The 18,478-nt window shown below is 43.1% G+C and overlaps 2 protein-coding genes across 4 annotated transcripts in view; both read right to left on the reverse strand.

Annotated features, from left to right (window-relative positions):
- GPM6B (glycoprotein M6B) overlaps positions 1-1,174 on the reverse strand; it is a 106,614-nt gene extending 105,440 nt beyond the window's left edge. For all 3 annotated transcript variants that reach the window (XM_048286492.1, XM_048286434.1, XM_048286464.1), the window contains exon 1: positions 1,010-1,174. In XM_048286492.1, the coding sequence (XP_048142449.1) occupies positions 1,010-1,013 (4 nt within the window). In that variant the 5' untranslated portion in view covers positions 1,014-1,174. The remainder of the gene's footprint in view (positions 1-1,009) is intronic.
- Positions 1,175-7,996: 6,822 nt separating this feature from the next.
- GEMIN8 (gem nuclear organelle associated protein 8) overlaps positions 7,997-18,478 on the reverse strand; it is a 37,631-nt gene continuing 27,149 nt past the window's right edge. The window contains exon 6 of the mRNA XM_048286589.1: positions 7,997-9,916. Within this exon, the coding sequence (XP_048142546.1) occupies positions 9,814-9,916 (103 nt within the window). The 3' untranslated portion in view covers positions 7,997-9,813. The remainder of the gene's footprint in view (positions 9,917-18,478) is intronic.

Consider the following 18,478-nt stretch of genomic DNA (forward strand, 5'->3'; position numbering starts at 1 on the left):
GTTGAAAGGAGAGCTTGCAGGAAGCAACTACTAAAAGTCCCATGCGGAAAGGATGGGAAAGCTGAAGGTGAGTGCTGACTGCCGACGGACACACGTACTCTAGGAATCTTTCCCTCCCTAGGGCCCCATTACTGCTCCTGTTAACACACTCACGCAAGCGCTACCCTCCCCATAAGTTTGAGAACAGAAGTCGCCACTTTCCACCCACACCCAACTCCCTCCACCGCAGCAGAGGGAACAGCGCACCACGTTATCCCAACGGCCCGCAGGATTCCCTAATGCTCACACCTAAACGCATCACGCCTAGCACAGGGGAGTACTCAGCGCTGCCCGTCTCCAGAGGCACGTCCACTTTCCTCCCTGTGTCCCGAGGCTATCCCCCCTCTCCCGACCAAACTTCACACCCCGGCAAAAACTGACCCGCACCTCTGGGGACGCGGGTCTGGCGAAGAGGGGCTGCGCGGCTCCCCTGCTCCGCCTTATCCCGAGGGGAAGCCAGGCGAGACCAAGGCAGTCCGCAGCGCCGGGCGGCGGCACCGAGACCCGCGGGGAGAGCCGGGGCCGCTCCTGCCTCCCCCCGAGCGCGCCTCTTCCTCGGCTTCTGCGGAACAGACGCGGGATGGAGAAGCTCCGGGCCGGCTGCGTACAACCGCCTCCGAAACTACAGATCCCGCATTCTGCATTATTATTATTATTCTCATCATCAATGATTTATTTTCAGAGGACGGGAGCTCGCCTTGCTGGCGAGCAAGGTCTCGTTGTCCCGCCAGACAGGGTGTCCCTGCGCCCGTCCCCGCTCCCGGCGCGGAGTTCCTGTGGCAGCGGCGCGGAGCGAGGCGGGCGGAGGGGCGGCCGCTCCCCCTCCCCGCGCTACCGGAGCGCTCAACAGGCGGCTGCCGCTACCGCCCGCCGGGGCTGCCCCGCACCTGCCCCCGCTCCCGCCCTCCCCGCAGCCGCGGCTCCCCTGCGGCCCCGGGGCGCGGGCTCTGCCGCAGCCGCGCTCGCTTACCCATGGCTGCCTCGCGTGGTCCGGGCGGTGCGGGAGGCGCAGGGCAGGGGCTCGCTGTGCCGTGCCGGGCTGGGCTGTGCCGGGTGAGCGGGCTGGCGGAGGACAGCGGCCGCGGCTCTCGCTCTGGCGGGCTGGGCTCGCCTGCGGCGGGAGCGAGGGGCGGGAGGGGCGGGGCGGCCCCGCCTGCGCCGCCACAGGGGCCCGGCCCGGCCCGGCCGCGCGGGGCAGGGGGGACAGCGCCCCCCCGCGGCCGCTGCCGCTGCCCGGCCCCGCCGCCGCCGGGAATCGGCGCTCGGTCGCTCCCGCCGCTCCCCGCCCTCCTGCGCTGCGACCTCGCTCGGCCTCAGCGGCTGCCAGGGACGAGCACCCGCTGCCAGGCGGGACCCCTGACCCTCTCGCCTGGGAAACCTTGGGAACCTGAGCTGCGGGCACCCTTTACCTTCAGAGGCACCTGCCCCTTGATGTTTCTCTGACAATGGCAAGGGCACTGCGTGCTCAAACACAACATCATTTCATGACTGTCTATACCCGTGCTCAGCTGTGTGATCCTTATCTTCACAGCCCCTTCTGAAGCGTCTCATGCCGCTTTCCAGCGTCACACAGCACTGCGGGAGCTGCCACTTGAGCGACGTTCCAGCCACACCGCCATGCATGACGATGCTCGCAGGGACTTCGTCATTCTTTAAGCACTGTGAGGAATGTGTCATGGCTTTAGGAAAATTCGGTAAACGGGACCCTGGAAGTAACAGACTGGGTAGTTTGGGGACATATGGGTGGCTTCTCCCTTAGGAGATAACCAGTAGCCCCTTCCCCCTACCTAGACATGTTGGAGGTAAAAACGACAGTGTCACACAGGAGTGATCCTTCACAGGCACTGAAGACAGGTATGGAAGAGAGTGGCAAAGTCAGCTTTTTGAGTTTAGTTGCTTTCCTAAACTGGACTTTCACCATCAGAGCAATTTGATTGCTTCAGTTGCAAAGGCCAGTGCTTTAGACAGAGTAAGTGCATCTACAGTGACTAATATCAGTCAGATTGTGCTCATTTACATTAACTGGTTGCTTGGAGTGCATTTCCTTTGTCACAATAATAGTACACTAATTTTCTGTTACTTATGTGAAGTGTAAGGACATATTTCACTTCTTCCTGTGATCATTAACATATTCATCTATTCAATTTCGTAACTATATTATTCACCTCAAATTGAGATCGATTGCTTAAGAACATATTAATAAAATTCAAAGGTAAAAGAGTGACAGAAGCGTGAACACTAATTTTCAGGGAGATTAGTTTGTACTTCGGAAATTCAGGCCCCTGCTCCCAAAATACTGTGTGCACTCATTATAAAGTTGCAATGTTAATGTGTGGTTTCTTTGTTAATGGTAACATAAAAATCACAGTCTCCTGGGCCAGAATGATCTGAGGCTTTTGCATTGATTAATGAACATATATGCTTTTCTGGTAAGGTCTGTGGGCTCAACACCATGCAAGCACCATGGAATCAGGGAGTAAATGCCTCTCCTCTAGCAGGCAATAAGTGGATTGATGGAGTAAGCCATTTCATAAAGATAGAAAAAAAAAAAATCATAGCTAAGCTGATCACTAGCAAGCTGCTTCCAGATCTCACTGGGAATTAAAGTAGATGAGCTATGCACCTTTGAAAAATTAGATTAATTATGGAAATAGCACATGACCCTTAACTAGAGTGGCACTAAATAGCACTGAAATACGGCAGGAACAAGAGGCAAATGGTAAAAGCATCCCACTGTGTGCAGCACTATGTGCTGGTGAAAGTATAAGTTAATTTCCTTTTTTAAAATAAAAATTGGTTGAAATTTATATTCTTTGAAGTTCCTACAGCATACTGCTTGATTTATACTAGAATCAGCTGAAAAATGTCCCTTAATTCTGAGTGTACTTGCACTTATGAGTAACTTTGCATTACTGAAATCCATAGGACAAGTTCCTCAAGGGAAGTTGGTCAGTGCTGTCCAGACTGGGTTTACACACTTACACCGAAGTATGAGGCAGATATTCCTAAGGGAGTGTAGAAGAAGTTGTCCATATCAACACATTTGCAGTGAGAGGAGGGACTCACTTTCTGCCATCCTCAGAAATGTTGGTCATTTTTCTCTCCAAAGGGAGAGAAAACGCAAAGATAGAAAATAGTGTGTGCATAAATACTGGTTATGGCTCAGCAAACCAGTCAGTGCAGATTTCCACTCACAGAGATACCAAGCCTCTGATAAGTGAAGAGAGAAGTTGACAGGGCTGATGTCAGAAATTTTGGTTCCTTAAGGGAAACTACATTGTAATATTCAATTGAGGTAAAGGAGACGGGAATATTTGAAATTTCTGTGAGGAATAGAAAGTAATGGATTTCATTTCAGAACCAAGATGTCTGGAGAAACAGGTATTTCCCTGTTTGGGAAAGACTTATGATTGGATTCTAGTCCATGTTCTTGTATCTAGCACACAATGTAAAAGAGAAAAGCTGAAGTGTGCAGCATTTCAGCAAGTCTCTGTATTTGAATGGCTCCTTGGGTGCTATAGCTGGTAGCTGTAAGGAAGGGCTAAAGTCCTGCTGTAAATTATGCTGGAAGCCAGACTGATCCAAACAATCTCATCATCAAGGGATTATAAAATGACCATTTGACCAATGCTGCCATTGCAGATTTGATCTACAAAAGAGAAAGAGAAGGTTAGTATTCTGCATTGATTAATGTCATTGTCTGTGTTGAGTACTTAAAACCTTTTCCATAGTTCAGGTAACAACCTGCAAACATTTTTCTGTATGCAGAGTTACCCCAATACTAACGTCATGATACCAGGCATTTCAAGACACACCTTCACTCCCTGTAGCAATATGTTTGGATTACCTCTTAACCTATTCTGGAGCAGTATGTTCCTCTCTGGAGATGTTTTAAGGAGGCCATTTGATGTTCAGAAGAAAATTTAACTTCAGCCTTAAGATTAGTCGAGAAGAGGCAAGACGGAATGTGGGAGTCTCACTAGCAGTAACCGAGGGCATGGCATCAGTCTGAAACATCATGTTTTACTGTATTTGACAATTTCCAGCAATTAGTGGTGAAACTGATTTCTAGATTAAGGGAAGACTCATTGCATTTAATTTATTTTCTTCTTGTTTTAATTTACCAAGCTCCATCTGTTTCCCTACTTCTCCACTGCAGAACATCCTAGCTCTAAAGCAAATCCCTTTTTTTGTGGACAGAATGGTGTGATAGCTGCCACTACCTGTTTGTTTGTCTCTGTTTTCAACTCCAACTCTTTCCTCAGGCTGTCTAACTAGACAGATTGCCCTAGGTAGGAAACCTTCCCTATTAAAAACAGAAACAAAGGCAGTGTGTTTCCACTTAATGTTTTAGCTTTGACTAAACACTCAGGTGCATTAAATTTCGTAAAAAGATGTCCTAATGGGTTGTGTGTTTCAGTGGGTTCTCAGCTCCCACATCAGCTGTATATGAGGCCCCTTCCCATGGCTCCCTCTGCTAACAGTGATGCTAACGGTTAATCATGATATTACTTCTGGCTACTACACAGGCAGTGTCAGTGGGTAGCAGTCATGGCCACTTTCCAGAGGATTAGAGTGAGTGTATGGGGTGCTACTCTGCTTTTGCAAAAAACCTGCAAACTTCCAAAACCTTATAAAATCAGGGACTCGTAAAACAGCCTCCTTTTGAATGCTAACATGAGTGTATTTTAGCTTCAAGGAAACCAGAAGCGATAAAAACCGGTTTTAGTTTCACTGAGTGTTCCCTGTGGCCTTTCTCAAGGGGGGTTCAGCCATCCTCTCTGTATTGAGCTTCTGTGATTCCACGTACAGTTGAGGCATACCGTGGTTTTTCTCTCCCATGTGATCTTCTGTTCACAGAGGCCATGGATGTTAAAGACAAGTAAGGTGACAACTGGATCCCTTTATACACTTTGTGCACTTTATATCTGCGTGTAAAGAAGAGGTGACCTGTGTAGTCACCTCTCAGCATCTCGATGTAGATCAAGGGGAATGACTCATGCTCTCCTATACCTTTTGTACCTGTTATGTGAAGCTGATCCACTTTAGACTCCAACTGCTGCTACCAAAACTATTTTTTAGTGCTCACTGCAGAGAGCTGTTTGCAAAGCTCGTCCAGCAAAATGCTGAACAAAATGGTTCAGATCATTGGCACTGTGTAGTTTGGGGGAAAAGAGAGAAAGAGAAAGATAAAAACTGAGAAGTAATTTGATACAGTTTAGCCAACATGTAGATACTCCTCCTGGAATTTAACATTCAGGTATGATAGTATAAGAAATAAATGGTCTTCAAAATGAAAACTGTTACTTATTACCAAATAGGTCACATTTCCAACAACTGTTTCTCAATATGTAAATATAAGCTGTGATTGCTTTGAAAAATATATAATTATATATTCAGCAGAATGCATATTTTTTCCCAGTGCAGCACAGTTAATTTTATCTGAAAATTAGTGATTACCATTTTGGTGCTAATTATGGAGTACTAAATACATCTTCAGTGTTAAAAGATAGACTCATCTCTGTTTCATATATCCCTTGTAGAACTCACTTGTGGAATTAACAATGTTGCTTTGTGATTTTAGAGGCACAAAATTTTTTTTTTCACTGAAAATGAAGGATTAATATATTGATTAGGACCTCTGCTTTTAATTAGGCCTACATGAGGGACCTTAACCTAAGCACAGAATTTTTCACTTACGTGCATGGATATTCTGTCAGTGCCCCTGAGAAATCCAGGTATGGGGGGCAGCAGAGGGAAGATCACAGTATAAGCTGCTTTTATTCTGGATACACAGACTTGCTTCTGTGCCTTTCTCTGTCTGCATGCCACAGAGATAACCCACGTCTGGTAGGGAACCACATTGGAGATAATATGAGGTCTGAGAGAGCATGAGTGGTTTCAGTAAAGCATTATATAGAGCAGAAAGCTTGCAAGTGAGAGAGTACACTAACAATCTGAAAACAGATGAGTGTTATACAGAAAAAACCACAAGTGGATACAACCTTTCCTTTGATGTGCAGCCCATCTCATTTCATCCTCCTGGTTGGATCTGTGAAATGTAGAAATGCTGGCAACCCTTTGTTCAGGTGAGAGAGCAAAGTCTTACCTCCTGCTATGTGAATCATGATACAATAATCCTATGAAGGCATTCTTCCACATACCTCATTCTAAAACATTTGGGCTGAAAAATTCACTTGAGATTGATCAGAGATGATGAGTTCAGTCTAGAAGGCTTGGATATAAACACTTACTGAAGTGCTTTGCTAAGTTCCTATTGTGGGGTGTGATCATGTGGGCTGGAGAGGCCAGCCTAGGGTCTTTAGGAGGAGCTGACTCAAATGTATGGATTATCCAACATTTTCATTAGTACCACTGGGGAGATTTGAATGCGGAATAATTTGCAAATGAAGAAACCAGAGAGGGGCAAAATGCATACCCAAGGAACATTAATATTCAACTCCAGAGCAACTTCTGTGTGAGCATATATGTACTCATTGCAATATTCTGAAAATAATTGCATACATATGTATGTTAGCCCCACCCTCCAGTGGCATCAATAGGTTTAACCTCAGTTTTCTGTTGCACTGCAAATTAAGGGAAAAGACTTTATTTTAAGAGTGTTGAACACATGGCTGCCATCCAACAACTTCAGTATGGCACCCTCCCAAGAAAGCGCTCCAAGGCAGCCTAATCAGGACAGAATTCCTGGCAAAAGTACATTTTGAGACAAGGCTCTCTCTCTTTTTCCAAAGTAGAAAACTCCTTTGATGGCAGGCACAGAGAGCATTTAAGAACATTCTCAGGTGCCTTTTCTGCAAATTGAAAAATCAAACTCAAAAAGTTGGGAAGGAAAATTGCAGGAGTCATTTTAACACTTTTCCTGATCAAGTTGGGCAGTGGAGACTGAGAAACAGCCAGCTGATTTCAATTTACTTCTCATTTTTTTCACTTCTGTCAATAGGTACAAGCTCATAACTGATTACAGAAGGTTTTAATGCTGCTCTGTAAACATGAATGGTGCCTTAAACTGTATCACAAAACTGAGTTAAATTCTCTCCTAAAGAGCCACTCAGCTTTAGTTTTCTACTAATATACGTTCCAAAATGCTGGCTTGGGTTTTGTGTTGGGATTTGCCCTCCCTACACACAGTATGTTTTATTGTTTCTGTACTGCTCTTCCTGCTTTGCACCGTCCAGTTCTGGCAAAGTGGCTATACCCAGAGTAGTGGTTTGTGGCAAAAATGCGATGTATTGGAGAAAAGATGGGAATGGCTCCATAAGCCAGCAATAATGTAACATCCTTGGTGTGCCCACAGTGCCAACAGGCTGCAGAGGACGGGTGTCCTGGGCTGTGGGGGAGCAACAGGAGCTGGCACAGCCCTACAGGTTTTTCACTGGGAGGTAACAGAAGTGGCTCTAAGACACAACATCCTCCCTCAGCTCTGTGAGATGTGGTTTTGGAAGGAAGGTGTGGCTTCAGATCTGCTGACATCATGGAAATGCTTCACCTCCTTCTGACTTCACAGAAAGCCAAACACATTAGACCTGCCAGAAATGGGACACTCAGGAGTAAAAAGCACAAGCTGTTATGGTCAGATGAGTGAGAGCCCTCCCAAAAAGCCCAACCAGGATAAATGCATCTGAGGAACTTGAAAAATAAAAATTAGATGATGTTTTGATATTAAATGTTGAGTTTGGAAGATTAGTGTAACTTCTCATTCTCTAGACTAATAAACCTGGTGATTTTTTCCTAAAAAAATCCAAACATCTATTCTAAACAAGAGCATTTTCCTCCTGTTTTCAGTACAGACAGCTAATTTTTTGCAAATGCACAAGTACATAACTAAAACATAAAAGCAGAACACACTAGTCACCCACATGTATCCATTCTTCACCCATATCTATCCATTCTTCAATTAGGAGAGATAAAAAAGTAAATGAAAGTGTCAAGTATCTTACATTGGTAATAATTTTATCCTTTATTTATAGCATACATAAGATGGATAGGAGTGCCTGGATTTTTTAAGTAAAGAACACTCTTTTAAGACTCTTTGTTATCTCATTCTTGTTCTCCTGGATACCATGTTCAGCAAATAGAAAAATAATATAATTCCAAGTGAGGAATGTAAAAAAAAAATTATTAAAACTATATTAAACACGTTCTGCTGTCATAGGCGGATCTGTTTTCTTACTTTCTGTACTTCTTTTTTTTTTAAAAAATAAAGTTCAGGCCAAACATGAGTGTTGCATAGCTGCCAGATAGCTTAGAACATTAATTCTGCCATCCACTATTCCAAGGATATAGCTTCTTTGTGTTTAAAAGATGAAAGGGCCACAGGCAAACCAAACATCACAAGAACCTGGCAGATAAAATGACCCGTTAAAGAAGTTACAGAAACTGCAGCTTGTACAATTATTCCCAAAAGACAACATCACTTCCAACACCCCTTGGGCTTTCACTGTTTGAAGTCCACCTTGAAAAAGAAGCAGAAGTGCATGCCCAGGCCTTGAAATAGTGTGTAAGGGCTCATGCATACGAGGTATCAACGAGGTGATGCTGTGATGAGCACGGAGGTGACTGCCCAGAGCCCTGCTGGTAGATGATGTGCAGGAGGAACTGGAGACAACATCTACCAGCGGTTTTCAGAGCATTTCCTGCAGTTCTGTAGAAGAGAGGTTGAGGCAGAGGTAAATGAGCCTGGCAGGCTGGCAATTAATGCAACAAACCAAGTGGGAGCCAGGGAAAGCTACAGAGAGGGAGGCAAAGCTCTGCAAGCAAGCCCACTGAGAGAAATAGGGAGAGGAAGTAATGAGCAAAACAGGAGACAGTGATTGTATTTCAGAAAGGGGAAGAAAAAGCTCCTACTACAGCAATTTTCTAAGGCACCAGGTGCTGCTCCATCTGCAGTTACATCTAGACACATCTCTGAGGCAACTGGGTACACGGGTTCATGTCCTTTCTTTCCTATGACTCCCACAGGTTTTGAACCCTACTATTATAGACCTTCAGGCTTAAAAATTCCAGTGGTTAAGTTAGAAATCTGTATTCATTAGAATAATGGGAGATCCCTAGAGAGAGCCAACACTTCTATGCAGAAAATTTATTAGCAGCAGGAACAGAAGCCTGTATCAGCACTTTACTGGTGGATAAATCAGTGGGTTTGCTAATGATGTTTCGGTTCTCTTGATTGAATTGGATTTGTAAGAGAAATGCAGCTGCAGACTGAATTGCTTTATATGACAAGAGAATAATGAATAGCCAATCCTGAACACCCAGGGTTTCTGTATATATGGGATAATTTAGCTTCCGTTCTTGTTGTTATTATTTTATATGCAAATGAAATTATCAATGCCTTTATGTAATAACTTCCTGGATCACATTTATTCTAGAGCTTTTGCCTGTTTGTGTGCAAGAGAAATTTCTTTCCCTCATTTTAGCCAGAGTTTAACCCTAAATTCAGCTCCTGCTGGAGCCTGTGGGAGTTTTATTGTGTTATAGATATGACCCATCCAGAGGACATTGAAAGTGAACAGAAAATATTGAAACTGCCTGTGGTAATGAGGGTACTATTATTTATTTGGAGATAGGGCCCATTACCTTATGCTATTATCTGCATGTTACATGTGCTGGGTTTTGCATATTTGATGTTTACTTAACATGCATATCAGGTTCTTTTAACAACAGTGTTTTGGAGATGGTCTGGCTAAGTGCCCTCATCAGCCTCTTGCTAGGTCGTTCTCTGGGGTTCCAGCCAGTCAGTCTTTATGTGTTTTAAGCTCTAAATAGGCTACTGCTCCCACTCTGAAGGATCACGCCAAACTGAACCAATGCCCGCTGGAAAAGTAAAAAATGGGATGCCAGCTGGCCAAGAGAGCTGAAAAGAGAAAAAAGAGATAAAATCATTCTTACATCAAGAAACTGCCTTAGCAACGTCCTTATCTGCCGGGTGGGAATAGATCACGGTTGCCTGGTTGGTTTTCCAAACGGCTGAGCTCCCAAGTTCAGTTACTCCTTGCCATTGGAGGTGCAGTTGACAGAGATGTACTGTTGAGATGCACTATAAATTTAACAGATGGATTGTGAAGGCCAGCCACCTATCCAGCAATTGTTTCTCCCACTAGGGGAAAGTCTTACAAAAGCTTCCCTTGGTGTTCAACAGGATCGTGGTGGTTCATTGCACTGCAGCTTTAGAAAGGTTTTGGGTGATTGGCTGCAGTGGGTAGAAACAAACTGGCAGAGACACAATTCCCACCACTTGCACAGCAATGAAGAAATTTTCTCTTAGGTAGGAAAAGAGGAGAGAATAATCTTCCCTCACCCACTGACAGGTCAGGGGCAATGCTGTGGGAAGGGTCTTGGCACTTTTCTGCGTTCAGCGTTTATGGTGCCAGAGGCACTGACCAGAAAATCTGGTCATCTCCATTAGTCCTTCTCATGTGTTCCGCTGGGAACGGAGCGTCCAGGCAACGGGTTCTGCCCTCCCTGTGGGAGGCAGACAGGAGTGTAGGAGCTGAGAGAGCATCATCAGGCTGCAGAACAGCATGTGCTGGGGTGGAGGGACACAGTTAGGAAGGAGTTTTTGTAAAAAAGAACACGGGGGAGCAAGAAGAGAGGTGGGCTGAAAAGAACATAGGTAATGAGAAGCCCAGGAAACTACTCAGCTGGATTCTTGGAGATATAAAGTGTTATGGATGTGGCCAGAAAAATGCATCACAGTGCATATTCATTTAATTCCAGGTAGCTTTGTGGGGACGGCAATGGTGGGAGAGGCTGTGTAGGCATTTTTTCCTACATTTCATATACATTCAGATGGTATTTCAGGCCTTGAAAGTGCAGCTGCTAAGCCACTCAACATTTTAAAGGTTGCTCAGCTAAGAAGTATAATAAAAGACACCTCAATTTTTAATCCTGTAAGCCAGGAAATTAAAACAATGTTGGAAAATAAACACAACACAATTTTTGGACACGTTTTCTTTACAATTATTGTAATAATTTTGGGCACCCTACTAGAATAAAAAAATTCTGTATTGTACTTGAGAATCTGCTGGTTTTTTTCAGCATTTTAATGGTTTTATATAAATTCAGACTTCACAAGCCTGGCATGAAGGAAGTTAAACTAGCAAAACAAAATTGTTTAATTACTGGTTGTTAGTAAAATATTTTAAAAATTTCAACGACATAAGTAGTTGGTATGTTTTATTCCAGTAAGATGTGCTATCTTCTTGGTCTGAAGTGAACAATTCTGTCATGCCAGTGGGGACTATCACACTGCAGGCTGTGCCTGGAATGACAGCTTCCACAAAGTAACACAAATCACTAGTGGTGCTAGTTATTATCAATGCATTTACCACAAAAAAAGCTTTAGCTATAACCATGCCAGAGAAACAGATTTCATTTTGTTAGACTTGAAAAAGCAAGAAACACTGCTAGACTAAAAGAGCTATTAAAGAGAAGAGACAGTTAGGCTCTTTTTCTGCTTTCAAACAAGATTTAACTAGTGTTGACACAGAAAGTACAGGACATCTTTCTAAAGCAGGTCTGCACAGTAAAACATACTTGGGAAGGGCAAATAACTAATCTTGCTAAAAGTTCTCCACAAAGCACTTTTGCACTCTGGAGATACATGTTTATGCTGTCACACACTGGAGCTGTAGGTGACCTGAAGAGGGATCTGCTCAACAGAAAAAGCAAAGGAGGGAAAACTGAGAGCTTAATTTTGTATGTAATTTTCTCTATTTTCTGTGGTGATAGAGAAGAGCAGTTCTGGAGTAAGGACTTTCTATAGCACAACACAGCTGTTCTTTCTGACGTGTCCCTGAAAGAATTCACCATCTGGCACTGATGATTTCACAGCCTGTTGCCATGGGACCATCACGTCATCACACATATCCCACACTCAGCGTCCTCTCAGAGCAGGACAGTACAGTTGGCATGTCCGAGTCCAGCAGCAGCAGAAAAGGGTGACAAGAACCACAGGGCCAGGACATAGTGACAAAAGCAGCTGCCATGAGCACAACCATCTACAGGGCTTCTCTGAGGAGGTGCCAAGGCAGGACTTCCTGTGTGCCCCCAACACCCAGGGCAGTGACACCAAAACAGGACCACAAACCAGCTGTGGCACTGCTGGCACAACTCTGTTGCAGAGCAGTATCAATGAAAACGTCATGTTTTGCTCAACAAATACTTCCTTGTCTCTAATGCAGTGTGGTCTGGCACCACTGGAAATCCTAAATTCATCAACATATATAGAGAAAATTGATAAAAAGTAGTGAATACTACTACCACCTTCCCATTATGCAGTCTTTTATTCATTTGATTGCTCTTGGTTTACAGTCCATTTCAGATTTATATTCTGCAGTCATGTAAGGATTAATCTGTTTGGAGAAACTCACAAAACTTGTGTGTTTCAAGTGCATTGCAGCATAACTGACTGAAGTTTTAGCACAACCTCACTACTTTTCATGAAAGGACAGCAGAAGGGGAGCATTCAGCTATTATTCAGCCATTTCATAGAATATACTACAGACCAAAAATGTGGCCTTTGATGAGTTATTGCTTAAATAAAAACAAACTTCAAGCATTTATTTCTGTTACAACAGTAAGTCCCTGCCTTCTGTCCACGGGGAAGATATTACAGGATCTTACTAATTTTAAAAAAGCTCAAGATACATAATCTGTGACTGCATTTACATTTTTTGCAACTCTCTGACTAAGGACAACTTAAATTTGTGACGTTCCTGGTATTTTATTACACTTTGCAAGCGAGAAGCAGGCCCTGCAGTCTTAACAAGCAGACGTGGAGGTGACAGGAAATGGAATTTCCTATTTAGTTTCTGAAATGTATGAGATGATGTGGTTGCTGGAGGTAGCAGAAACCAGACATGATGACTGAGATCTTTTCCTGTCCAATGCAAAGGATGGGAGTAACACAGCTCTGTGAGTATCAAAATTGGAAATACAACGCACAGATTTTTTCGTGCTGGCTGCTTGTACAAGCCTAGATCAAAAGGGTTTACTGAATTTTGGGCCAAATAACAAGCTGGGTTACATTAAACAGCTTAGCAGTAGATGTGTTCCAACTTGACTGCTTTTGACCTTAATGACAGTAAAAAGTGACCAAACAGGAGGGGTTTCTGTAACTAGAAAAGAAAATGCATGAGATAGCTGAAAGCTGAACCTCAGGACTGGTATTTCAATCTTCATCTTCAGTAGAAGCATGTGGAAAGATTCTAAACACCCCTAAAAACAGATCAGAAATCTGGTTATCTTCCTATGCCAACACCCAATGCTAGCTGTCTAGGGGACATGAATAAAACAGTACTTTGTTACCCCTTCCCAGATTACAGACATATAAAGACAGAAGTGTAACTTCTTTTTTAAGAGGCCCTCATAGATTTTTGCCTCACTTTTTACTGAGTCAAGAAACTGTTGCTTTTACTTAAAACAAAGTCTAAAAGTTAAGGAGGACCACTTTTAACTCCATTTAGAAAAAAATCCCTACCAATCTGTTCCAGTTTTCTCATCCCTTCCTCCCCGCAAAGGTATGGCTTTGGGATGGCTGTAAACAACAGTCATGGGGATAGCAGCTACGTGTAATTTGGCTCTTCAAAAGGCTTTGCAGACAAAAGATCTCAATGTAGTTTAGGGAACCAGCAGTGGTATTGGCATCATTAGGCTGAAAAGTATTTCCTTTTCAAAAACTATGTATGTTTGCACTTCGCTTGCTCGCCTTCTTAGAAGGATTCATGATTAAAGGGGAAAAAATTTCTTCTATGACTGCGTAATAAAATCCATGCACAGAGAATCTCAAGTCAGAGATTCAGTAATTCTCAGGAGAATTACTCCCTGCAAGCTCACGAGAAGCAAGTCTTTCTCCACTTTTGGCCAAGCAAGACTGCACCATTCCTGGCCTGTTGAAATTGATAGCTGAGACTGATGCCTGTACAACCAACTCCAAAGAATGGACTGAGTCCAAGCAATTCCTCTGCTGTGATAGCCAGGTCTCCAAGACAACACCCAAATAGCAGCGTCATGGTCTGTCACCTACCCACCCTGAGTTCCTCTGTATGTGTCACTGTGTGCCAGCATAGCAATTCCTATGTGAGACTATAGGAAGAGATGTGAAGCCTTGAACACACTCTGGCTATAACCACCCTTCAGAAGCAGCTGAGACTCCTTCACAGGCTGCTATTCTACCTAGAAAAGAGCCCATAAGAATTTATATCCTTTGGACTACCCAGGCAGGAACAGAGGAGACAACAGGTTAGACAAGGCAGACAGCTGAGTAGCACACAAATGTGAAAAAATATTTTTGTCACAGCACGAATGTATTATTTATCAAATAATACATTTTCCAGGAGTTTACACTTTTAAGACACCACAATGAAAACAGAGTTGGGATGTTTCCTTTTGACAGACTGTATTTCACATTTTGGGCAATAATCTTGGCCCCTCTCTAATTCTTCCAGCCAAAATGTTCAGCCCAGCATGCCAAAAATCACACTTAAAACTCAAAATTCAAGCAGCTGATTCTGTGTCTTGCTTTTCTCAATTTCTACTCCAAGAGCTAAACTGCTATTAGTGCAACAAGAGATGAAGATACCAATATTTACGGCGTATTTCATGTAATGAATGAGAAGCTTTTACAAAGAGAAAGACACAAGTGACCAAATCTGTGTTATGTAATGTTTATGCTTCATAAAGGCTGTTACAGAAATTTAGGTTGCTTTTTATTATAGCTTTTTCCAAGTGTGAGATGTTTGCAGCCAGCCGTTAATGAGACCCCTGTCAAAAAGGATGAATACTTACCCATAACACTGATTGAGAAAATGATGCTCATTAAAATGGTTTAATCTCTTCTCAGGTCACCTGCACTCACAGGCACACTGAGCTGTCAGCTGGGAAATAATTCTAAAAGAACAAGAACACTTGACAACATCACCATATACACCATATACTGTGGAAGGTATCTTTTCAGCTTTTATACCGGCTAGCGCTTGTATTTCAATGCCTTAGAAAGCCTCGAGCAGCCTTGAGAGGTAGCAAGGGCGATCTAGCACTTTAGTAGCTCTAGAATCGGTACCTGAATCAGCTGCAGAGCAAATACCATCAGCAGAAGCAAAGAGGGAGAAATATAGCTCCCTGCTCGCTCAATTCCCTGCAGTTAGAAGCTTTCAAATGAGACAGACGACCAGAGATGTTCACAGGAAGATAGCTGAGCTGAGAGATGGCGTTTGCCTCCCCTCGACCATCTTTATCAGGAGAAGGGGAAAGGGGAGGACTGGGGGCGGACCCGGGGTGAGCGGCCAATCAGACACTGCTGAAGAGTCTGAGTTACATTTGGCTTTGCCCGCGCTTGGAACAAAGGAGCTCAGAGCACATGTCTTTGGGAGGGGGGAGGGGAAGATCAGAACAGGCAGCAACAATATACAAGTAAGCATTTTTTCTTTTGGTAGGAAACAGATAATTGCTTCATTTCTATGATACATTTATATCGCACTCCTGAAAGGATTTTTTTTCTCATTTAAGAATACTTTCAGTAGAAAAGACCTATTACATTTTTCTCCTATCTTCAAAGCATCTTCAACCAATCACAAACTCTTCTCCTGAAAATAAGGCTGATTTGCACATAACAAATGAGGATACCAGTTTCTGAAATCAAGACTGATTGGATGACAACTTGTGACTTCAGGGTAATTCCTGCTACTGGAGCTGGGAAAAGCTCATGAGAAACAGCACCACCAGCAAGTGAAGAACTCCCTTTGGGCAGGACTATACCAACAGCTGGCATAACTGAAAGCAAAGGTGCAACCTTCTGGACAAGGAAGAATCAAGTCTGCAGCACCACAGCTGCATTCCAGTCAAGGAACACTGTATCTTTGGGGGAAAGAAGTGTACACGTTCCCATGACTGAGGACTGCAGCATAATATGTGTGTGCAAGAAGGGTGAACGTTACAGATGACTGAAGTGGCATTTTTGAGTTGCTGCTGCATTTCCTCCATGATCACATGTTTTTATGAGAGATATTTATTAGAAATGTAAAATGACACAGGAGACGGAGTAAAAGCACTGCAACCAAGAATTTCCAAGTTTCACTGAATTACCGGCAAAATGTGATATCTGGACAATGACCAGCAATGGCCCATCCCCTGAAAGGAGATTATTCGGCAGCAACTCTTAAGTCTGCAGTAGGGTGTTCCTCCCTTTCAGGCCTTAGTACATAGTTCCTAGGGAACAATTCATCCAGTTCTCTCTCTTTCTAACCTCACAGCATATTAAAACCCTCTTAGAAATACTTTAAAGAACCGAAGGCAAGGAAATTTCCTTTATATATTTCTTTTTATAAATTTATTTTATATTTTATGTGAAGTAGGAAAGGAATTCAATGTTTATCTTATATGAGGTCTCTACAAATACTTTTGGAGACCAGAATTTCTGCTTCTGCTAGCAGAACCAGCTGGATGCAGAATAAACCACAGCAAGAATTGGAACTTGTGCTGAAAAGTAAGAACAACCCATTCTTCCTTTTTTTTCTGAACTGAACTGCACAGGGAAAACACCATCACCACACTGGAAACATTTCAAATAGGAACAGAGAGATTTATGCATGTTAATCTGCAACAGTGTTTTCCTCCAGTGGATGCAGCAACCCTCCCATTCACTTTGCACTATGTATGGTATTGCCTGACATTGCTGTGAAAGTCCTATCAACACTCCTCATGCTTCTCCGTATGTTAAAACCACTCCTGCTCTAAGTTCAATCTAAGTTCAATGCAGCAGCTAAAAGAAAGCTTTACCATCTAAGAACTGAAGTGTTCTAAGTATGGAAATTTGTTTATGTGAAAAATAAAGTAAATTACAAGGTATCAAGATGAAAATTTATTTGGTCAATGAAAGGAAACCCAAACAAAACACTGAATTTTTGACAAACGAGTGAAGACAAATGCAGGACTGTTAATAATCCTTTTCTCTCTCCTGTCTCACTGAAGTTTTTCAGATTAATTACACCAGAAATATGTCTTGGAAACTGGAGGCTTTTTAATTTCAGTGTTGAATTTAACTTCATCTCATCACATCTAAAGTGAAAGAGGTTGAAGTGACATGGAAATGCTGCTTTGAAAAAACAGTAACTACTAATGAAAGCAAAAATATTCCAAACTGCCCCACAGACTTGCTTTGTTGCAGCTGGCTGTTGCAGAGGCCACAGCAACTGCTGGGTGTATTACAAACTACACATGCTACAGAGAAACTCTGGAAACTCAGTCGGCATGAACTGAAGCTAAAATTTTAGTTGTGACCTTCCTCTGCTGCCAGGAAGGCAGATGAACACGTCACTATTAAACCAGCAGAAGGTTCCTTTGCCCTGGCATGGAAATGCTGCAACACAAACCACAGCCCTTCAGCACACAATATTTATCAGCAGAGCTTAATGGAGAATCCTTTCAAGTGTTCAGGGTACCATTTTCTAAGGAGCCACTGGTTTTAAACAGCCAGTTCAGCCTCTCTTACACAAACCACCAATGCGCCTCACTCCACCTGCAGAGCTATTAGTGGGGCAAGCACAACTGGTCAAAAGTAAAGAGTGACAGAAGCAGAACCAAACAGCCAGTGCAGATGGATGAGCACACAGAGAGGCACATCTCTGTGCAGAGGGATGAGTACACATCTACTTGCTTATGTTTAAATTTTGTGCATGTCCTATGCACTTGGCCATTGGAAAGCTGCACCTAAAATGGACATAGCCCACAGGGCTACCTGGCTTCCACAGCTCCATATACATTGTTCAGATACAGTCTATCACTCTAATAAGCCTTCTTTAAAGCTTCAAGCCTTCAAGCCCATTGCTGCTTTTTATTAGAATGGCAAAAATGACTGTAGGCACTGGTCCCAATAGTGCTGTGTCCTCTTAAGTTTCTCTTCTGCTAAACAGATCTCTAACAGACAGGACCACATCAGGCTTCTGCCTGATCCTCCCACCCCTTCATTAAAACATTTTTCTGTATAATGTTGCTTTAGAGTCAAACTCCTGCCAGACAAGTATCAGTCTGGAAGAAAAACTTCCTGCTTTATTATAAACCTTTGAAAAAGAATTCAAATGTCTGGGCTATGGTAATTTGATAAGTTGCATCTTGGCCAGTAGGCTCCTGGTTCTCAAAAAAATCCAAGATTAGCAGACATAACACTTTCAAGCTATGCTGTGTGAAACAAGATCCTAATACTACCACATTAAATAAGACTAAAAAATGAGATCACTCAAATTCCTAAACAGGAAGACCAGACAATTCCTAAAGTCTTTTTCTTCTCTGCCTTGCTTTAAGTTTTCCCAGTTCAGTGGGTATGGACATTGTTATGTTTATTGCAAGCATGGTCAAGGCAAGTGGGCATCAAATGAGTGAATTTTAGACAGGTTTTATATTCCTGTCCCTTTTGTTACTA

Source organism: Corvus hawaiiensis, chromosome 2 (assembly GCF_020740725.1).
Source record: "Corvus hawaiiensis isolate bCorHaw1 chromosome 2, bCorHaw1.pri.cur, whole genome shotgun sequence".
NCBI classification, from domain to species: Eukaryota; Metazoa; Chordata; class Aves; order Passeriformes; family Corvidae; genus Corvus; species Corvus hawaiiensis.